A 16,356-nucleotide genomic window follows, 5' to 3' on the forward strand; every position below is an offset into this window, starting at 1 on the left:
AAAAATCCAAAACTATTATAACCTTGCACTGGAGCACATTCACATACAAGAGTGATGATTAAAACGTTTTCTAATATGCCAAAAAGATGAATTATTACCCCTCGGAAACTCCAACAAACAGTTTCAGGATGTTGTTGTCTTTTGTTGCTCTTTATGACTTTTTTTTTGGTCATTTTGTCTTTTTTTTTTTGGGTCACTTTTTGTAATTTTGTGTCTTTTTTGGTCGTTGTGTGTCTTTTTTGTCATTTTATTTTGTTGTTGTTCTTTTATGACTTTTTTGGTCATTTGTGTCTTTTTTGCTTTTTTTTGGTCATTTTTTAAATTATGTCTTTTTTTGTCCTTTAATGGTTTTTGTTGCTCTTTTATGACTTTTTTTTTGCTTATTTTCTGTCTTTTTTTGGTCATTTTTAAAAATTGTGTCTTGTTTTGTCCTTTAATGTTTTTTGTTGCTCTTTTATGACTTTTTTTTGCTCATCTTATAATTTTTTTGCTTATTTTGTGTCTTTTTTTGGTCATTTTTTAAAATTGTGTGTCTTGTTTTGTCCTTCAATGTTTTTTGTTGCTCTTTCATGACTTTTTTTTGCTCATTTTATAATTTTTTTGCTAATTTTGTGTCTTTTTTTGGTCATTTTTTAAAATTGTGTGTCTTGTTTTGTCCTTCAATGTTTTTTGTTGCTCTTTTATGACTTTTTTTTTGCTCATCTTATAATTGTTTTGCTTATTTTGTGTCTTTTTTTGGTCATTTTTTAAAATTGTGTGTCTTGTTTTGTCCTTTAATGTTTTTTTGTTGCTCTTTCATGACCTTTTTTTGCTAATTTTATAATTTTTTTGCTTATTTTGTCTCTTTTTTTGGTCATTTTTTAAAATTGTGTGTCTTGTTTTTTCCTTTAATGTTTTTTGTTGCTCTTTTATGACCTTTTTTTGCTCATTTTATGATTTTTTTTGCTTATTTTGTCTCTTTTTTTGGTCATTTTTTAAAATTGTGTGTCTTGTTTTGTCCTTTAATGGTTTTTGTTGCTCTTTTATGACTCATTTGTGTCTTTTATTGTCTTTTTTTCCCTTTCTTTAGTAATTTGGTGTCTTTTTTGTCCTTTTATTTAATCCATTGTCCTTTTATTTAATCCAAAACTATTATAACCTTGGTCTGAAATCTGAGGAGGCTATCGTCACTTGTGAGGTGTCTGTCACCATCCAGTTTTATATACTACCATTTACCATAAACGGGCAACACTTCCTCTTTTCTCATATGTCAGTTCCTCTCTGAGCTTCTTTCACATTTGTTTCTGCTCATTTACCCATTGCCTTATACGTCCACTGGACATCTTTTTTGCTGCTGCAGAATGGGACCGGCGAGCCTTAGCTTGGCCCTCCTCAGCCTCTCGTTCTGCTGGGCTCAGATGTCCAACCCGGACGGCGGGAGGCCGTCCTGCAGAAGCTGCGACCTGCGGCTCTCCTGTAACTGCTCCTGCAGAGGATTCACCCAGGTTCCCTCTGTCACGGACCGAGCCCTGACCCTTGACCTCTCCTTTAACAACATCACCACGGTGACCGGAGACGACCTGACAGGACACGCCAGGCTCAAGGCTCTGAGTCTCCGCGGTAAAGTTGATCAGATTTCATTGGGTTCATTGGAAAAAGCTAAGTTCAGCCTTGTCTGTATATAAAAAAAGACATGTGCATATTTGTGTTTAAGTGGGTGTGTACCATTGTTTTGGACAAATTATATCTTTATTTATATTTTAATTGTAGCAAAGATTTAAAAAAAAAAAAAAAAGCTCTCTCTGGTGAAGAGCAACACAATATACACTACCGGTCAAAAGTTTTAGAACACCCCAATTTTTCCAGGTTTTATTGAAAATCAAGCAGTTCAAGTCAAATGAACAGCTAGGGAGGGTACAAAGGTAAGTGGTGAACTGCCAGAGGTAAATAAAAAAAGGTAAGCTTAACCAAAACTGGAAAATAATGTACATTTCAGAATTATACAAGTAGGCCTTTTTCAGGGAACAAGAAATGGGTTAACAACTTAACTCTATGGAGTCTCGGGCTATTTTGTCCATTTTTTAATTCTTTTCATGTCTTTGTAAGTCATTTTGTGTCTTTTTTGGTCATTTTGTGTCTTTTTTTAGTCATTTTGTGTCTTTTTTTGTCATTTTGTGTCTTTTTTTTTGGTCATTTTGTGTCTTTTTTTTGTCATTTTGTGTCTTTTGGTGTCTTTTTTTTGTCATTTTGTGTCTTTTTTTTGTCATTTTGTGTCTTTTGGTGTCTTTTTTTTGTCATTTTGTGTCTTTTTTTGTCATTTTGTGTCTTTTTTAGTCATTTTCTGTCTTTTGGTGTCTTTTTTGTCATTTTGTGTCTTTTTTTAGTCATTTTGTGTCTTTTTTAGTCCTTTAGTCCAACATAAAATGTGATTTTGAATCTTTTTTTTACTTTCAAAACACTATCATGCACAATAAAGAATTTCAAATGTTGCAAATGTGCATTAATTTCAGAGTACACTGAGACATTAAACTGCATCATTTTCAATTAAATTCTGGAAAAGTTGGTGTGTTCTAAAACTTTTGACCGGTAGTGTACATGTAAAGTAATATGATATAATTAAAAGAAAGATGAATAATACATTCGTTTTAACACTTTTACAGTTACAAAACAATGTTACCTCCATGTTGTAGCTGTTCAGGAGCTTTTGATTATATCATATAATCTTCTTCGTGTCATTGAATTAAAGATGTGGAAAATGTTTTCCCCCTAAAGCACTTTGAGGACTTCTTCAAAGTTTGATCCAGATTTCTTTGGTCTAATAGATGAACAGGCAGTAAATGGGTTACAAATGTATCTACAGATGATTTGATGAATTTATTTGCAAAATGTGCATTTTCTTGAAATAATTACGGACATGAAACAGCAGAGAGAAGTGAGAGAGCATGGGTTACTTGAACAAAAACAGGAACAGTGAAGTAAAGAAAACTTCCCATCTAAATCAATCCAAACATTTAAAGATTAACACATTTTTCTAGTATTTGCATGACAACAAAGAGCAAAGGAATGTCTAGTAGGCACTTATGGATGGAGGTGCAGCTTACCAGTGCTAATAAATACCTTTTTTTTAGCTGATAAATGTCTATACATGGGCAGCAACTACAACCTGGTTCCAAAAAAGTCAGGACTTTGTCTAAAACGTAAATTAAAACTCATACATGTAACCGGAAACTGTACAAAAGCAGTATATTTTACAATAAACTGATAAACTTGTGTTTTTGTTATATACAAAAATTTGTTTTTACAAACTTTTTGTTTATTGTGGTTGTAATGCTAACAGCCTAATACGATTTTACAACTTACATATGAGCAAAACATTGATATTTACGTAAATAATTACAATGTACAACCGTGCAAAACTTACTTTCATCCACCACATTTCCACATTAAAAGGATGTCAACTCGGCAGCTCATGTATAAAATCTTTGTAGACTTTTAAAGTTGTTGTTCCAACTTGAAGGGCCGTTTACGTACTTGGGAAATAATTTTTTCTGATTAGCCCAACACTGAGTAAATGCAGCATAACTTTTTTTCATGATCATAGACCACAAGCAAGCTGGAAAATATGACAACCTTCTGAAACTCAGTGGCCCGAGGACAGGCCAGGGCGGAACACCTGATTACATTTTGTTTGACTGCAGGATGTTTTTATACGTATATTTTACCGTCCTCCAGGAAACAGACTAGCTGTGGTGGACCCGTCGGCGTTTGACTCTCTGTCGGGTCTGAAGGAGCTCGATCTGTCCAACAACCAGCTGAGTGCTCTCAACCACAAATGGTTCAGAAAACTAGAAGCTCTGGTGGAACTCAACCTGCTCAACAATCCATACAGGTAAAATGCTCAGGTTATAAAGACAAAACAAAAGCCATATAGATGGATGGATGGATGGATGGATGGATGGATGGATGGATGGATGGATGGATGGATGGATGGATGGATGGATGGATGGATGGATGGATGGATGGATGGATGGATGGATGGATGGATGGATGGATAGACTGTAAAAAAAAAATTAATTTACGGTAAAAAACCAGCAGCTGTGGTTGCCAGAACATCACCGTAAAAAATACAGTGTAAATATCAGCAAAAACTGTAATTTATACAGAATAATCCCATTACTTTTAGGATAATTGTTTCATCATGGTATTTCTCCATTAACTTTACATGAAAATTTTATATTTTTACAGAAAAACTGTGTGTTTTCTACAGTTTATGGCGGTAGAATTTAAAGTTTTATACTATTGTTTGATTTACAGTAATTAAAAGTATCTACTACGCTGATGTACAATGTTTAATTTTACGACCTATTTCTGATGCAATTTGACAGTTTTTTACTGTAATTTAAACAAACATTTTTTACAGTGTAGATAGATAGACAGACAGACAGACAGACAGACAGACAGACAGATAGACAGATAGATAGATAGATAGATAGATAGATAGACAGATAGACAGACTTTATTTATCCCAAGCTGGGAAATTACAGTGTAGCAGCAGCATTACACACAAAGACAATAACAACACAATTAAATAAAAAGAACAACCTAGGCATAATTCAAGCAATAAAATATAAAAATACAATAAAATACAATAAAAATACAATAAAATGTCATGTAAAAATAAAGTGTCTAAAGAAGGAGTATGTATTAAGGAGTAGAATTCCACTGCCGAATAAATATGAATATGCAGTATAAAAATGTTGGTGCCGTGAAACAATAAGGTGCAATGAACAGTGTGCATTAAAAAAACACATAAAGTGCATAACGACGTCCAGGTGTCCATATACTTTGTGTCTCCTGTCCTGCAGCTGCCTGGGGCCTCGACCGTTATTCGAGGGGCTGATCAGGCTGAGGAGGCTGGGCTTCGGAGGGCCGGCGTTGGAGGAGATAAAGAGAGGAGATCTGTCTGGAGTCACTCAGCTGGAGGAGCTCACCGTGTACGCCAACAACCTGAAGAGGTGGGCGACAAGGTTATTATAGTTAACGAAAACTAACGAAATAACGAAAACTAGAATTGAAAAAACATTTTCGTTAACTGAAATAGAAATAAAAACTAGAGTTTTTAAAAAAACGATAACTAACTGAAACTGTATTGTGTGGTTACAAAACTAACTAAAATTATAGTGGAAATGTCCTTAGTTTTCGTTTTTGTCAACTTTTTTCATTCATAATTCAGTGTTTCTATTTGAACATGCAACACATGGTGAATATGTTTACTGAGACTTGGATGTCTAAACTCCAACCAAAATTCAAAACAGTTAATAACCTTATTGGGGCTGAGATGATAAACCAAAGGAAATAAAGGCAAAATTTATTATAACCACTTTGAATCTGACACCCAACACAGCCCATTACAAAAAAACTAAAACTAACACTAAAACTAATAAAAACTAAACTAAAACTAAGCATTTTCAAAAAATAAAAACTAAACTAAAACTAGAAAACTCACTCTAAAAACTAACTAAAACTAACTGAAATTGAAAACAAAAATTCACAACGAAATTAAAACTAAAACTAATGAAAAATCCAAAACTATTATAACCTTGGTGGGCGGTAGGCTTACGGAAAATGTACTTTCTACAAGTACGAGTATCATAAGATTAAATGTGTAAATGTGTGTGAATAACATCACAGCCGTCCACAGAGTGAGGATACAGATCATTTATTTGATCTTTGATTTATAATTTTTTTTAGGGCGCAAAGGCCGTTTGGTTAAATTATGCTGGTTTTACCTTTCAGATTAATACCTTAACATTCTCATTCACCAAGAAAAATTAAATAAATCCCCAGTCTGCAGTCTTTCACTCTCTTCCCCTCTTTTTCAGACACGAGTCCGGGGCTTTAGGGGACGTTTGGCCGTTGGGTCACGTCACCTTGAACCTCCACACTCCGTTTTTAACAAACACCTCCTTAGCCTCGGCGGTTCTTGCGGACGTGTCGTACCCGGAGACGCCGATCCTTCTCGAAGACATCCATCTGATCGGGAATGAGTCCGTTCAGCCCTTCAGAGAGCCGGCCAGGAGGAGAGTCAGGTCTGTCAGTTTGTTGTTTCTCAGTGTGGTACATTTGCAGTTATTAGCAACTTTTGCTTTGCAGTACACGATTTGAAACCAGCAAAACATTGGATTAAGTACACTACTGGTCAAAAGTTTTAGAACACACCAACTTTTCCAGAATTTAATTGAAAATGATGCAGTTTAAGCTTACCTTTTTTATTTACCTCTGGCAGTTCCATTTTGTCACGAACTGGTCAGGTTAGTGGCAAAAAAGAAGGGAGTCCACACGTAACATACAAAGCCAAATCATTTATTAATAAATCAGATAAATGTAAATTAAGTAACTGATCAATGAAATTATTAAAATTGAAATTAAGTCAAAACAAACCAAAATGGATGTGTGTGAATAAATGTCAATCAGTCATGTATGCAGTGTATGGGTGTGAATGAAGTGTGCTGTATGTGAGTGTTGTATGCAAGAGGGAAAATCAAACTCAGTCCCACATGGCAGGTGGGAACATGAGACCCAGGTTACCAGCTTGGAAGCAGCAAAGAGGGTGAGTGCTGGATAAGACTGCTCTTAAATACCCAGCACACAGGTGAGGCCAATTAGGCTGACGACCTGCCCACCACTGCCAACAAGGAAATAGGACAGCCAATCAGCAGGCAGAGGGGCAGGACGTCACACCCCCCTCCTAAAGAATGGGGTCCCACCACATTATCCATCAACTCCTCCACCTCTCCACAACCTGGACCCTAGGAGCAAATTGAGAGCAGTGAGAAGGCAGAATTTTAAAACAGCAAACTAGACAATCAGTGAGCACACAAACCACTAAGGCGACCGAGAAAGGGCATCAGCCATAACGTTCTCTGATCCCTTGATGTGTCGAATATCCAAATTGTATGGCTGTAAAAACAACGGCCACTGCATCAGCCTCTGATTTGGATTCTGAAGTGATCGCAGGAAAGTCAGTGGGTTGTGATCTGTGTAAACAACAAGTTCACCTTTGTACCCTTTCAAGCTGTTCATTTGACTTGAACTGCTTGAATTTCAATAAAAAAATGGAAAAATTGGGGTGTTCTAAAACTTTTGACTGGTAGTGTATGTGAGACAATATTGCAAACAGTTGCTCCTGTATTTTTCAGGCAATTGGCGTTCCACAACTTTTCCGTGTCTGATGAGGCCATTGTTAACCTCCTGGTGGTGTGGGATGGCGTGCCGCTCACCTCCCTGCATCTGGACGGTGTCACCCTGACCGGCGAGGGCAGGTAGGAAATTCAGCACCATCTATCGAACTATCGAGTGTTGCCAATTTTTTTTTTCTGGATTTTTTTCCAGACTGCTTTTTACAACTTTTCATTGAAAAAAAAACACCTTGAGGCAAATCTTGTTCTTCTTTTTGGGCTGACAGTCAAAATAAAAAGTAATTTTGATTCATTTTGAAGAATTGATTGCTTCTTGAAAGATAATAATTGTTATTACTGAGGGTTCTTTTTATAACATACATAATCTAGTAAACATCTACCAACTTTTTGAACAAACTTAAACATGCTGTTTTACGTTTTTTAACCTGCCAGAAAATTATTTTTTCTTCTTAGCAGTTTGCCAATTTAAAAAAAAATGCTTGCTTTGTCCAATTAAGTTAAAAATGAACATACATCTTAATCATAATTCACATCATAATTCCAGTATATAAAGACTTCTGATAAGACTGCATGAATTAAGAAATCTTTGTTGTTTCTTGGTCGGTATCAGATGGGAGCGAGCCCATCATACGGATCACAAAAGTTTTGATGAGTTCTTTGTAAGAAACGTCGTGGTGCTGAATGTCTTCAAGTTTGTCTCGTTTCTGGAGCTGGGCTTTCTGCTGTACTACCCCAGAAAGGTGTCCGTCATCAACGCTCAGGTGAGGAAAAACATGCATCAATCTCCATCAATCCACCATGCAGCTAAAGGAAGGCAGCAAAGCATTTTAAACAATAAGACCCCGTTTACACGAGGACGCTCGCGGGTAAAAACGACAAAATATTTTATCGGAAGTGCCTTTCGTTTAGACGGTGACGGCGTTTTGGGGGCTTAAAAACGCAAAAATCTGAAACCACCTTCCAAAGTGGAAAAGTTAAATACGCTCCTCCGTAGCGTGTCGTCTACACTGACAAGACACAAAACTCTGATCTGATCTGCTCACGTCACGTATGTGTTTACGTCACATACATGCTCCAGTACAGGAAATAAACAAACGTGGGATTATTTCCATGCGTCGCACCTTCAAGCTGCTCTGGCAGCTCTAATAAACTTACAGGAGTCTTTCCACCAAATGTCCAGGATATGTACAGATAGTATTAGTGAACAGAGAAGGATCTGGAATTACCTCCATCACATTCTGGATGCACCGATTCGTCGGAGGTGAGCCAGACGGCTGTGAACGAGACCTGAGAGATCTAGTGATGGTGGAGAACTTTGTGGAAGGAGTAGCTGATGAAAATGTGTGGCGTGAAAACTTCTGCATGCCCAAAGATGCTCTTATCGCTTTAAGTGATGCCGCCTGGCTGCATACAATCCAATTTCACACACTTTAGCGTCACCGTATGCAGCAGATTTCCTCCCGAAAACGCTCGTCTAAACGAGGAATAAAAAGTGAAGACGCGACGCCACTTTTGCGTCTTTTGTTCAGACCGTCCTCGTGTAAACGTAGCCTAAAACAGAGTCAGATAGAATAAGGAGTTTGGTGTTAAGCCAGACCTTCTACCCTCAGGTGTTTGTGATGCCCTGTAAGACCTCACATTTGCTAAGGAGCCTGCAGTACCTGGACCTGTCCGACAACCTGCTGACTGAGATGACTCTAGTGGAGACACTCTGCAATGGAGACGGCTCCCTGAAGGACCTCCGGGTTTTAAATGTCAGCGGCAACGCTCTGCAGGTGCCTTCGTGAAAATTAAAGAAAAAATGTGTTGTTTTTAGGCCCCATGTTGGTGGAAGATATTAACCTTAACTGCCTCTGTCCTTCTGTTGGCCAGTCTTTGTCCACAATGAGCCGGCAGGTAACAAAGCTCTCCAAACTGACCCACCTGGACATCAGCAGGAACGGATACAGCTCCATGCCCCCCAGCTGCTCCTGGCCCTCCACCCTGCGATACCTAAACATCTCAAGGGCCAAACTCACAACCATCACGCCCTGTCTACCTGTAACTCTGGAGGTATGTCAGTGTGCGGACTCAAAAACAGAACATGCATAATAGTCTAGACGGATTTCAGAATAAAGGCCTCCTATAAGAAGTGAGGAGCATTTATGGGTACAAGTCGGGAACCGGCCTACCTTACATATCTCAAGTGTGCTGAGTCCAAAAAAAATGGTTCCCAAGCGAAATTTTGAGTTTTTGACCTTTTAATTTGTATCAAATGGCCACCAAATTGCCCATCTTGCACAGTCATTGGACCATTTTCCCTTAGTTTTTTGTGAGTAGACAATCAAAGATGAGGAAATTAAGTTTCTGGATCTATAGTCTAGGGTCAGAGCAAGGATATAGTGGAGGCTCAGTGTCTTTTTTTATGTATATATATATGCAAAATACCAACTGGAACATTTAAAAGTGATATTGATTGAATATTTATGTCGGCCTTAAAAAATGACACAAATAATAAAGTACTAGTATATATATACATAAAAAAGACACTGAGCCTCCACTATATTCTTGCTCTGACCCTAGACTATGGATCCAGAAACTTAATTTCCTCATCTTTGATTGGCTACTTACAAAAAACTAAGGGAAAATGGTCCAACGACTGAGCAAGATGGGCAATTTGGCGGCCATTTTGATATGCAAATGAGAGTCAAAAATTCAAAATTTCGCTTGGGAACCATTTTTTTTGGATGCAGCACCCTTGAAATAAGTAAAGTAGGCCAGTTCCCGACTTGTACCCATAAATGCTCCTCACTTTCACTTTTTGGACAATTCCGTCTAGACTATAAGGGTTTATCAGGGCCATTATACTTCACCAGTGTATCTCAGGATAGTTAATCAAAGTAGTAGGTGAGGTTATGCCCATATCCAGTGGTGGAAGAAGTATTCAGATCCTTTACTGCATTAAAAGTATGAATACCACACTGTGTCCTGCATTCAAAACTTACCGAAGTAAAAGTACAGCATCAAAATGTACTTAAAGTATCAAAAGTAAAAGTACTTGTTTTGCAGAATGGAACCACTCAGATTGTTATATATTATTAGATTATTTGTACTGATATCTGTATTTTGATACATTTTCATTAAATCCTGCACAAGGCTGTTTTTCTAAAGACTCTTGTCGTCCAGTATTTGTCAAAGGTTTTCCTCAACAAGTGGACCATGCAGCAGTAATCTTCACAGACCTGGAAACACCACAACTAAAACACTCTCACCTTGTAATTTATCGTGATCAGGTACTGGATCTGAGCTACAACAATCTCAAAAGCTTCATATTGGTGCTGCCTGTCCTGAAAGAGCTCCACCTCTCTGGGAACAAGATACTGAGGCTGCCTCCTGGACTGCTGTTTCCCAATCTGCAAACACTGACAATGCAGGTAAGGACAGATTGCTCGATCATCCTTGTTTTGGCACTTCATCTTGAATATGTGCATGCATGTTGGCAATGGAAGTTGTGTCCCAGGCATCCAGACAAGTTTGCAGGCTGTTATGTGTTATCTGTTATGTGATATTGAGCAGGAAACTTAAGTTCTAAACAATTCAAACATGATCATTTCAGAGCAACAGGTCCATCCGTTAAACACCTGACCAAAGTTAACCAGAGACTGACTCAGAATTTTTTGGTAGAGCTTTCGTCCACCGATCGGAGGGTTGGTGGTTCGATCCCTGACCATGGCAGCCTACATGTCGAAGTATCCTTGAGAAAGATACTGAACCCCAAATTGCTCCTGATGCTGCGTTCATCGATGTAAGAATGAATTCCCAGTGGTGGCAGGTGCCACCATTTAGGGTAGCCTCTGCCACCAGTATGAATGTGTGTGTGAATGGGTGTATGAGTGCAGTCTGTAGTGTAAAGCGATTTGAGCGGTCGCAAAGCGACTAGAAAAGCGCCATATAAGTACAGGTCCATTTACCATTTACAAGAGCACTCCGTCACTCCTCATACCAAAACACCCGCAGTGTCATATCTTGCTGCTGATGTTCTACATCAGGCATGTCCAAACTATTCCACAAAGGGCCGTGTGGCTGCAGGTTTTCATTCCAACAAAGCAGCAGCACACCAGACTTGACTCAGTTAATCAACTGATCTCAGTCTTCAGACAGTTGATTGGTCAAACTGTGTGCTTTTGCTTGGTTGAAACAAAAACCTGCAGCCACAAAGCCCTTTGTGGAATAGTTTGGACATGCCTGATCTACATGTACATATCAGGCCACTAGCACATGGATCTGGCAGTAGGTCACAGTTCGTCCAATTCGACTTGTTTGGGTGTTCTAATTTTTTGTGGTTGATGACGAGAGGTGGGGGGAAAAATAGATTTAGCATGGCAATATTTATCGATTCATGGCCAAGTATCGATACTCACTTTTAGGAATATACTGGAGATACTGGTATCATATGTAACTAGAAGATCTAAGGAATCTATAGTCACCATGTGCGTCAAGATATCGTGTCGGCAAGTTGTCGAAATAACGCTGCAAAGTTCGGCTTTTTCTATATTTCATTCTAAAACATTGAGAGCAGTGAAGCGTAAAGTTTGTGAAAGTTTGATAAAATGCTGCAGTTGTTGTCGTCCATACATGTTTGATATCAGTTCAGTTCAGTCTGACTGAATACTTTGTTGGTCAGTCTGTAGGTTTGACTCTCATTGTGGAGAAATAAAAAGACTGAAGTGGAATGAATCGACTGAGAATTTTCTCTTAATGGACAAAACAATTCTTGATTCAATTTAATTTTGTGGGCACAAAATGCAGTTAAACAGCTAAATGTATTGTATCGCAATACTCACCATAGCGCAAAAAGCTTAAAATCGCAACAATCTCGTATGGTGAGGCTCTGTTCCACAGTGTGACCACTCCTTGTTCTTCCACAGTCAAACACCTTGAACATGTTCGGACGTTCAGACCTTCTGTTGTACAAAAAGCTGCAGGACCTCCAGGCTGGCCAGAACAAGTTCGTCTGCTCCTGTGACTTTGTCGACTTCCTCCAGTCGGCCTTAAAAGGAGGTGAAGTTGTGCAGTTAAGTGACGGAGAGGAGAGCTACGTGTGCGACTCTCCTCTCTCCCTGCAGGATAAACCAGTGGCTGGAGTCCACCTCTCCGTCCTTGAGTGCCACCGAGTCTTGTGTGTGTCTTTGAGCTGCGGGTTGGCGCTGTTATTTGGGAATGTAACCTTCTACCTGCTGTGGCGCTTCCACGCCTTCTGGTTCCTCAAGATGATGTTGGCGTGGCTGAGGGCCAAGCATAGCTCCAAGCGCCGGCGTCGACACCTGGACGGAGAATCAGACGGGTTGCTGTCTTATGACGCCTTCGTGTCCTACAGTGAGAGAGACGCGAGCTGGGTGGAAAACTTCTTGGTGCCGGAGCTGGAAGAGCCAAGGTAACACCCAACTCTACTTTAAAACATTTCACAACTTGCTAATCAGGGTATATCTAACAAGTTCTCGCCAGATCTTTGTCTTTAATAACGTTAAGTACGTATGTGTTGAGGAACTGAGGAGACTAAATGCTGAAGTTAAACCCTAAATATACGTTCTTTCCCATTCTTGCTTGATGTACGACTTCAGTTGTATTACCAGTCTGTTTCTCTGTTGTCATTCGAGTACCTGGACACCTTTTCCTTGAATCAAATTTATTTTAAATATATTAAAAAAGTAAATAAACAGGCTTAAATTAATGAAAGACACTCACCTCTTTGGGTTATGATCTTTCTTTCCCTACGTCTTTGTTTATGTGAAAGAATGAGAGAGAGCCTTTTGCATAATACATTATGATACTTTACACTGCTAATTGTGGTAGGCAAATTAACTTTCCAGATCGACCCGAGGTCTGAACACAAGGCAGCTGCGTCATTGTTATCATTGGGAAGGATTGAGTGTTCTACCAAATAAACAACCTACATAAACCACCAACCAGCCATTGACAGATACAACATCTTGTTCAAGCAAAATGCATATGAATACAACTTAAGAGCACCAAATGAAAATGCAGACCATATAAAGTTTAGATGTTTTAATGTTAGTACATATTTGAATCTACAAGTATAATAATAATAATAATATAACACCAAATATAACACCATACATTAACTTCAACACCATTTATACAAAACATGCAACATTTACAGATGACACAATTCTTAGAAGATTCACTTTGTGTCAGGCCGGGCTCGAAGCAGGACTCAGACGCAGAGATAGAGTATGTCAAAAGCACTTTATTTTGGTACTTAGTCAGCAAGAGGAACTCCCCGAACAGAGGAAACAAAAGGGCTATGAACATTAACAGTTTAGAAGACCTAACACTAATAATCCCTAAAAGAGGGAAAAACACAAAACTCCTGACTATCCTGAAACTCAGGGCAAACTATCCTATGGGATAAGGAACAAATAACTAGACAAGGGAAGGGGAAAAAAAGGGACAAAATAAAATACTAATAACAAAAGGCGCTCCAAAAGGGAGGAAATGACTTAACAGGGAAAAAGACTAAACTAAAAATCACTCCGTAAAATGGAGGAACAATCTAAGGGAGAAAAACTAAATAACTCAAAATCACTCTGAAGGAGGAAAAACAAAAGGCAATCTAAACAACTAACAAACTAAGGGAGCAGCTAAGCTGTGAAAATTTACAAAAGAAAATCACTCTTACGAGGAGAACCAACTTGAAAACGAAGCAAGGCAGATGACTGTGGCGATGACAAGAACTGTGGAAATGCTGGCGAGACGAAAAACGACACACTGGCGCAGGACAAGGGAGACACAGCCTATTTAACACATGAGGGAGGGAGCACCAGGTGAACACAATTGGTAATTAGGGGAGACACTCAGGCAGGTGACACACACAGGGAGGGGCAGGTGATCTGAAACGAGAGGAGAGTTACTTTTCAAAATAAAAGCAGTGACGAGACCAAAACATAAAAAACCCCAAGACCTCACCACGGTGTGACACTTTGTAAATACAATATAATACATACATATTAAATACAACATATGCAATATTAAAAGATGACACAAATCGATAGATCGATAGATAGTAGATTCCAGACGGCTTGCAGGTTTGAAATGAAATTGAGCGCGCAAGGCAGTATGGGTATACCCAGGCTACACTCTCGCTCCAAATATATACATTTTTTTCATTTAATAATAATAATAATAATAATAATCCATTTTATTTATAAGCGCCTTTCAGAACACCCAAGGTCCCTTTACAAAAAAAGCATAAAATAATTTAAAAACAGTGGCAACAAAATAAAACATCGAACAGTATTGAGATGGTGAGTGGGTGACTAGGTGGTGTATGCTTGTCTGAACAGATGAGTTTCACAAACACCATCAAATAAGAAATAGAAATACATATGGACCCAGAGTGTGTCACACTTTTCGACTACCAATTCAAACAAAACTCAATCTCTTCGACACCAATAAACCTTTGGGGATCATGACTTTCTCTGTTTTTTACTCCAACAGGCAGAGCGATGAAGACTCTGCGACCCGGACGCCCCCCCGGCCTCTGACCCTGTGCCTCCACAAGCGGGACTTCCTTCCCGGAAAATGGATTATGGACAACATCATTAGCGCCATGGAGCGCAGCCGCCGGACCGTCTTCATCCTCTCTGAAAACTTTGTCCAGTCCGACTGGTGCCGCTACGAGCTGGACTTCTCCCACTTCCAACTTTTTGACGGCAAGGCCGGCGGAGAGGTGGCCATCCTGATCCTGCTGGAGCCGCTGTCCAAGGACGACATCCCCAAACGCTTCTACAAACTGCGCAAACTCATGAGCTCCACCACCTACCTGGAGTGGCCTCAGGACGAGGAGAAGACCGGGGAGTTCTGGAGGAGTCTCCACCAAGCTTTGAGAGGAGGAGAAGAGGACGACGACGACTGAAAGTGAGCACAACATGACCAATAAGGTAAAAATATAGAACAAAAGCAGCAGTGAAAGGAAGAAAAAGAAAAGATAAAGGAGAAATAGCACAAGGGTGGAGTAATCTAAGGGTGCTTTCACACCGCTAGTTCGATTATTTGGTCGGCACCAGGCAGTAAAATTGTTACATTGTAGCATACTGTCTGTATACTGTATACAAACCACATTGGTCTGAATGACGTTTCGTCATCTTCCAGTGGAAATACGCGGTAATTTGAACTTTCACAATGGAGCGACACGTTCGCTGGTCCTTGCTTTTTATATCGTCAACATTACCCATTTCTGAATAGGCTATGGCTTGTTTGGAAGATTTAATTAAATTCTACTTTAAGCTTGGTTTGAGACATGATGAGATTCTACAGTTATTGAACACAGTGGATGATATTGTTATCAGTATGCTACTCTGAGAAGAATTTTGAAATGTATGGGGTTGTACCTAATGAAACATGTATATTACAGATTAAATTAATTTCATACCAGTGTTTCCCCTACATCCATTCAGCAGCCGCACAACACATGGCTAATTTGAATATTCAAACTATTCAAAATATTCCGCAACTTCTGATAATCAAACCCACTTCATACACAAATAGTTAATTTTTTCTTCATTTTATTTAACCAGAACCGCGTTAACCCTTTGGAGTTTGGGGCTATTTTGACTCCTTTTCATTCTGCCGGTATAAACCACTCTGCATTTTTGTCAGCACAACCTCACCTATATGACCTGATCATTTTTTCATTTTGACTTACTGGATTTATGTTGTCGAAAAAACATTTTGAACAAAAAAAACCCACTCCAAAACCACACAAATGATGAAAAACGCACATAAAAACACACAAAAAACACATAAAAACCACACAAAAACACTTTTTTAAAACAAAACTTTTTTTTTTACAAAAACACTTTTTTAAAACAAAACTTTTTTTTTTACAAAAACCACACAAAAAATTACAAAAACACACACAAAAACACAAAAAACACAGAAAAACACAAAAAACACATATAAAATACATTGAAAACAGACATAAAAACACAAAAAAACATACAAAAATGACAAAAAACACACAAAACATAAAATATTAAATTAAAAATGCTGAATGCACACTGCAGAATTTGAAAATTCTGAATGAAATTGGACATGGAAACTTACGGAAAAGCCAAAACTTTAGAGGGAAGCTGACAGGAAGGCTCCATGCTGCTTCGTTTTTACGTCGTGACGTCAT

The 16,356-nt window shown here is 38.6% G+C and overlaps 1 protein-coding gene across 1 annotated transcript; it reads left to right on the forward strand.

Moving 5' to 3' along the window:
* The first annotated feature begins 1,237 nt into the window (after nucleotides 1-1,237).
* On the forward strand, nucleotides 1,238-15,167 carry LOC131989068 (toll-like receptor 2 type-2). The gene is made up of 11 exons (XM_059354238.1): nucleotides 1,238-1,599; nucleotides 3,712-3,868; nucleotides 4,845-4,994; nucleotides 5,862-6,068; nucleotides 7,179-7,301; nucleotides 7,789-7,939; nucleotides 8,789-8,953; nucleotides 9,051-9,230; nucleotides 10,451-10,591; nucleotides 12,086-12,591; nucleotides 14,676-15,167. Exons 1-11 carry the CDS (start codon nucleotides 1,341-1,343, stop codon nucleotides 15,091-15,093), a joined length of 2,457 nt encoding a protein of 818 aa, XP_059210221.1. The 5' UTR covers nucleotides 1,238-1,340; the 3' UTR covers nucleotides 15,094-15,167.
* The last annotated feature ends 1,189 nt before the right edge of the window (nucleotides 15,168-16,356 follow it).

Source organism: Centropristis striata, chromosome 17 (assembly GCF_030273125.1).
Source record: "Centropristis striata isolate RG_2023a ecotype Rhode Island chromosome 17, C.striata_1.0, whole genome shotgun sequence".
NCBI classification, from domain to species: Eukaryota; Metazoa; Chordata; class Actinopteri; order Perciformes; family Serranidae; genus Centropristis; species Centropristis striata.

What these genes read in the sequence shown, in the direction of transcription:
- LOC131989068 (XM_059354238.1), top strand. Translation starts at nt 1,341, where the DNA reads ATGGGACCGGCGAGCCTTAGCTTGGCCCTCCTCAGCCTCTCGTTCTGC. An exon ending in CTGCTCAACAATCCATACAG is followed by an intron (nt 3,869 to 4,844) that starts GTAAAATGCTCA and finishes CCTGTCCTGCAG; the next exon opens with CTGCCTGGGGCCTCGACCGT. An exon ending in CCGGAGCTGGAAGAGCCAAG is followed by an intron (nt 12,592 to 14,675) that starts GTAACACCCAAC and finishes TTACTCCAACAG; the next exon opens with GCAGAGCGATGAAGACTCTG.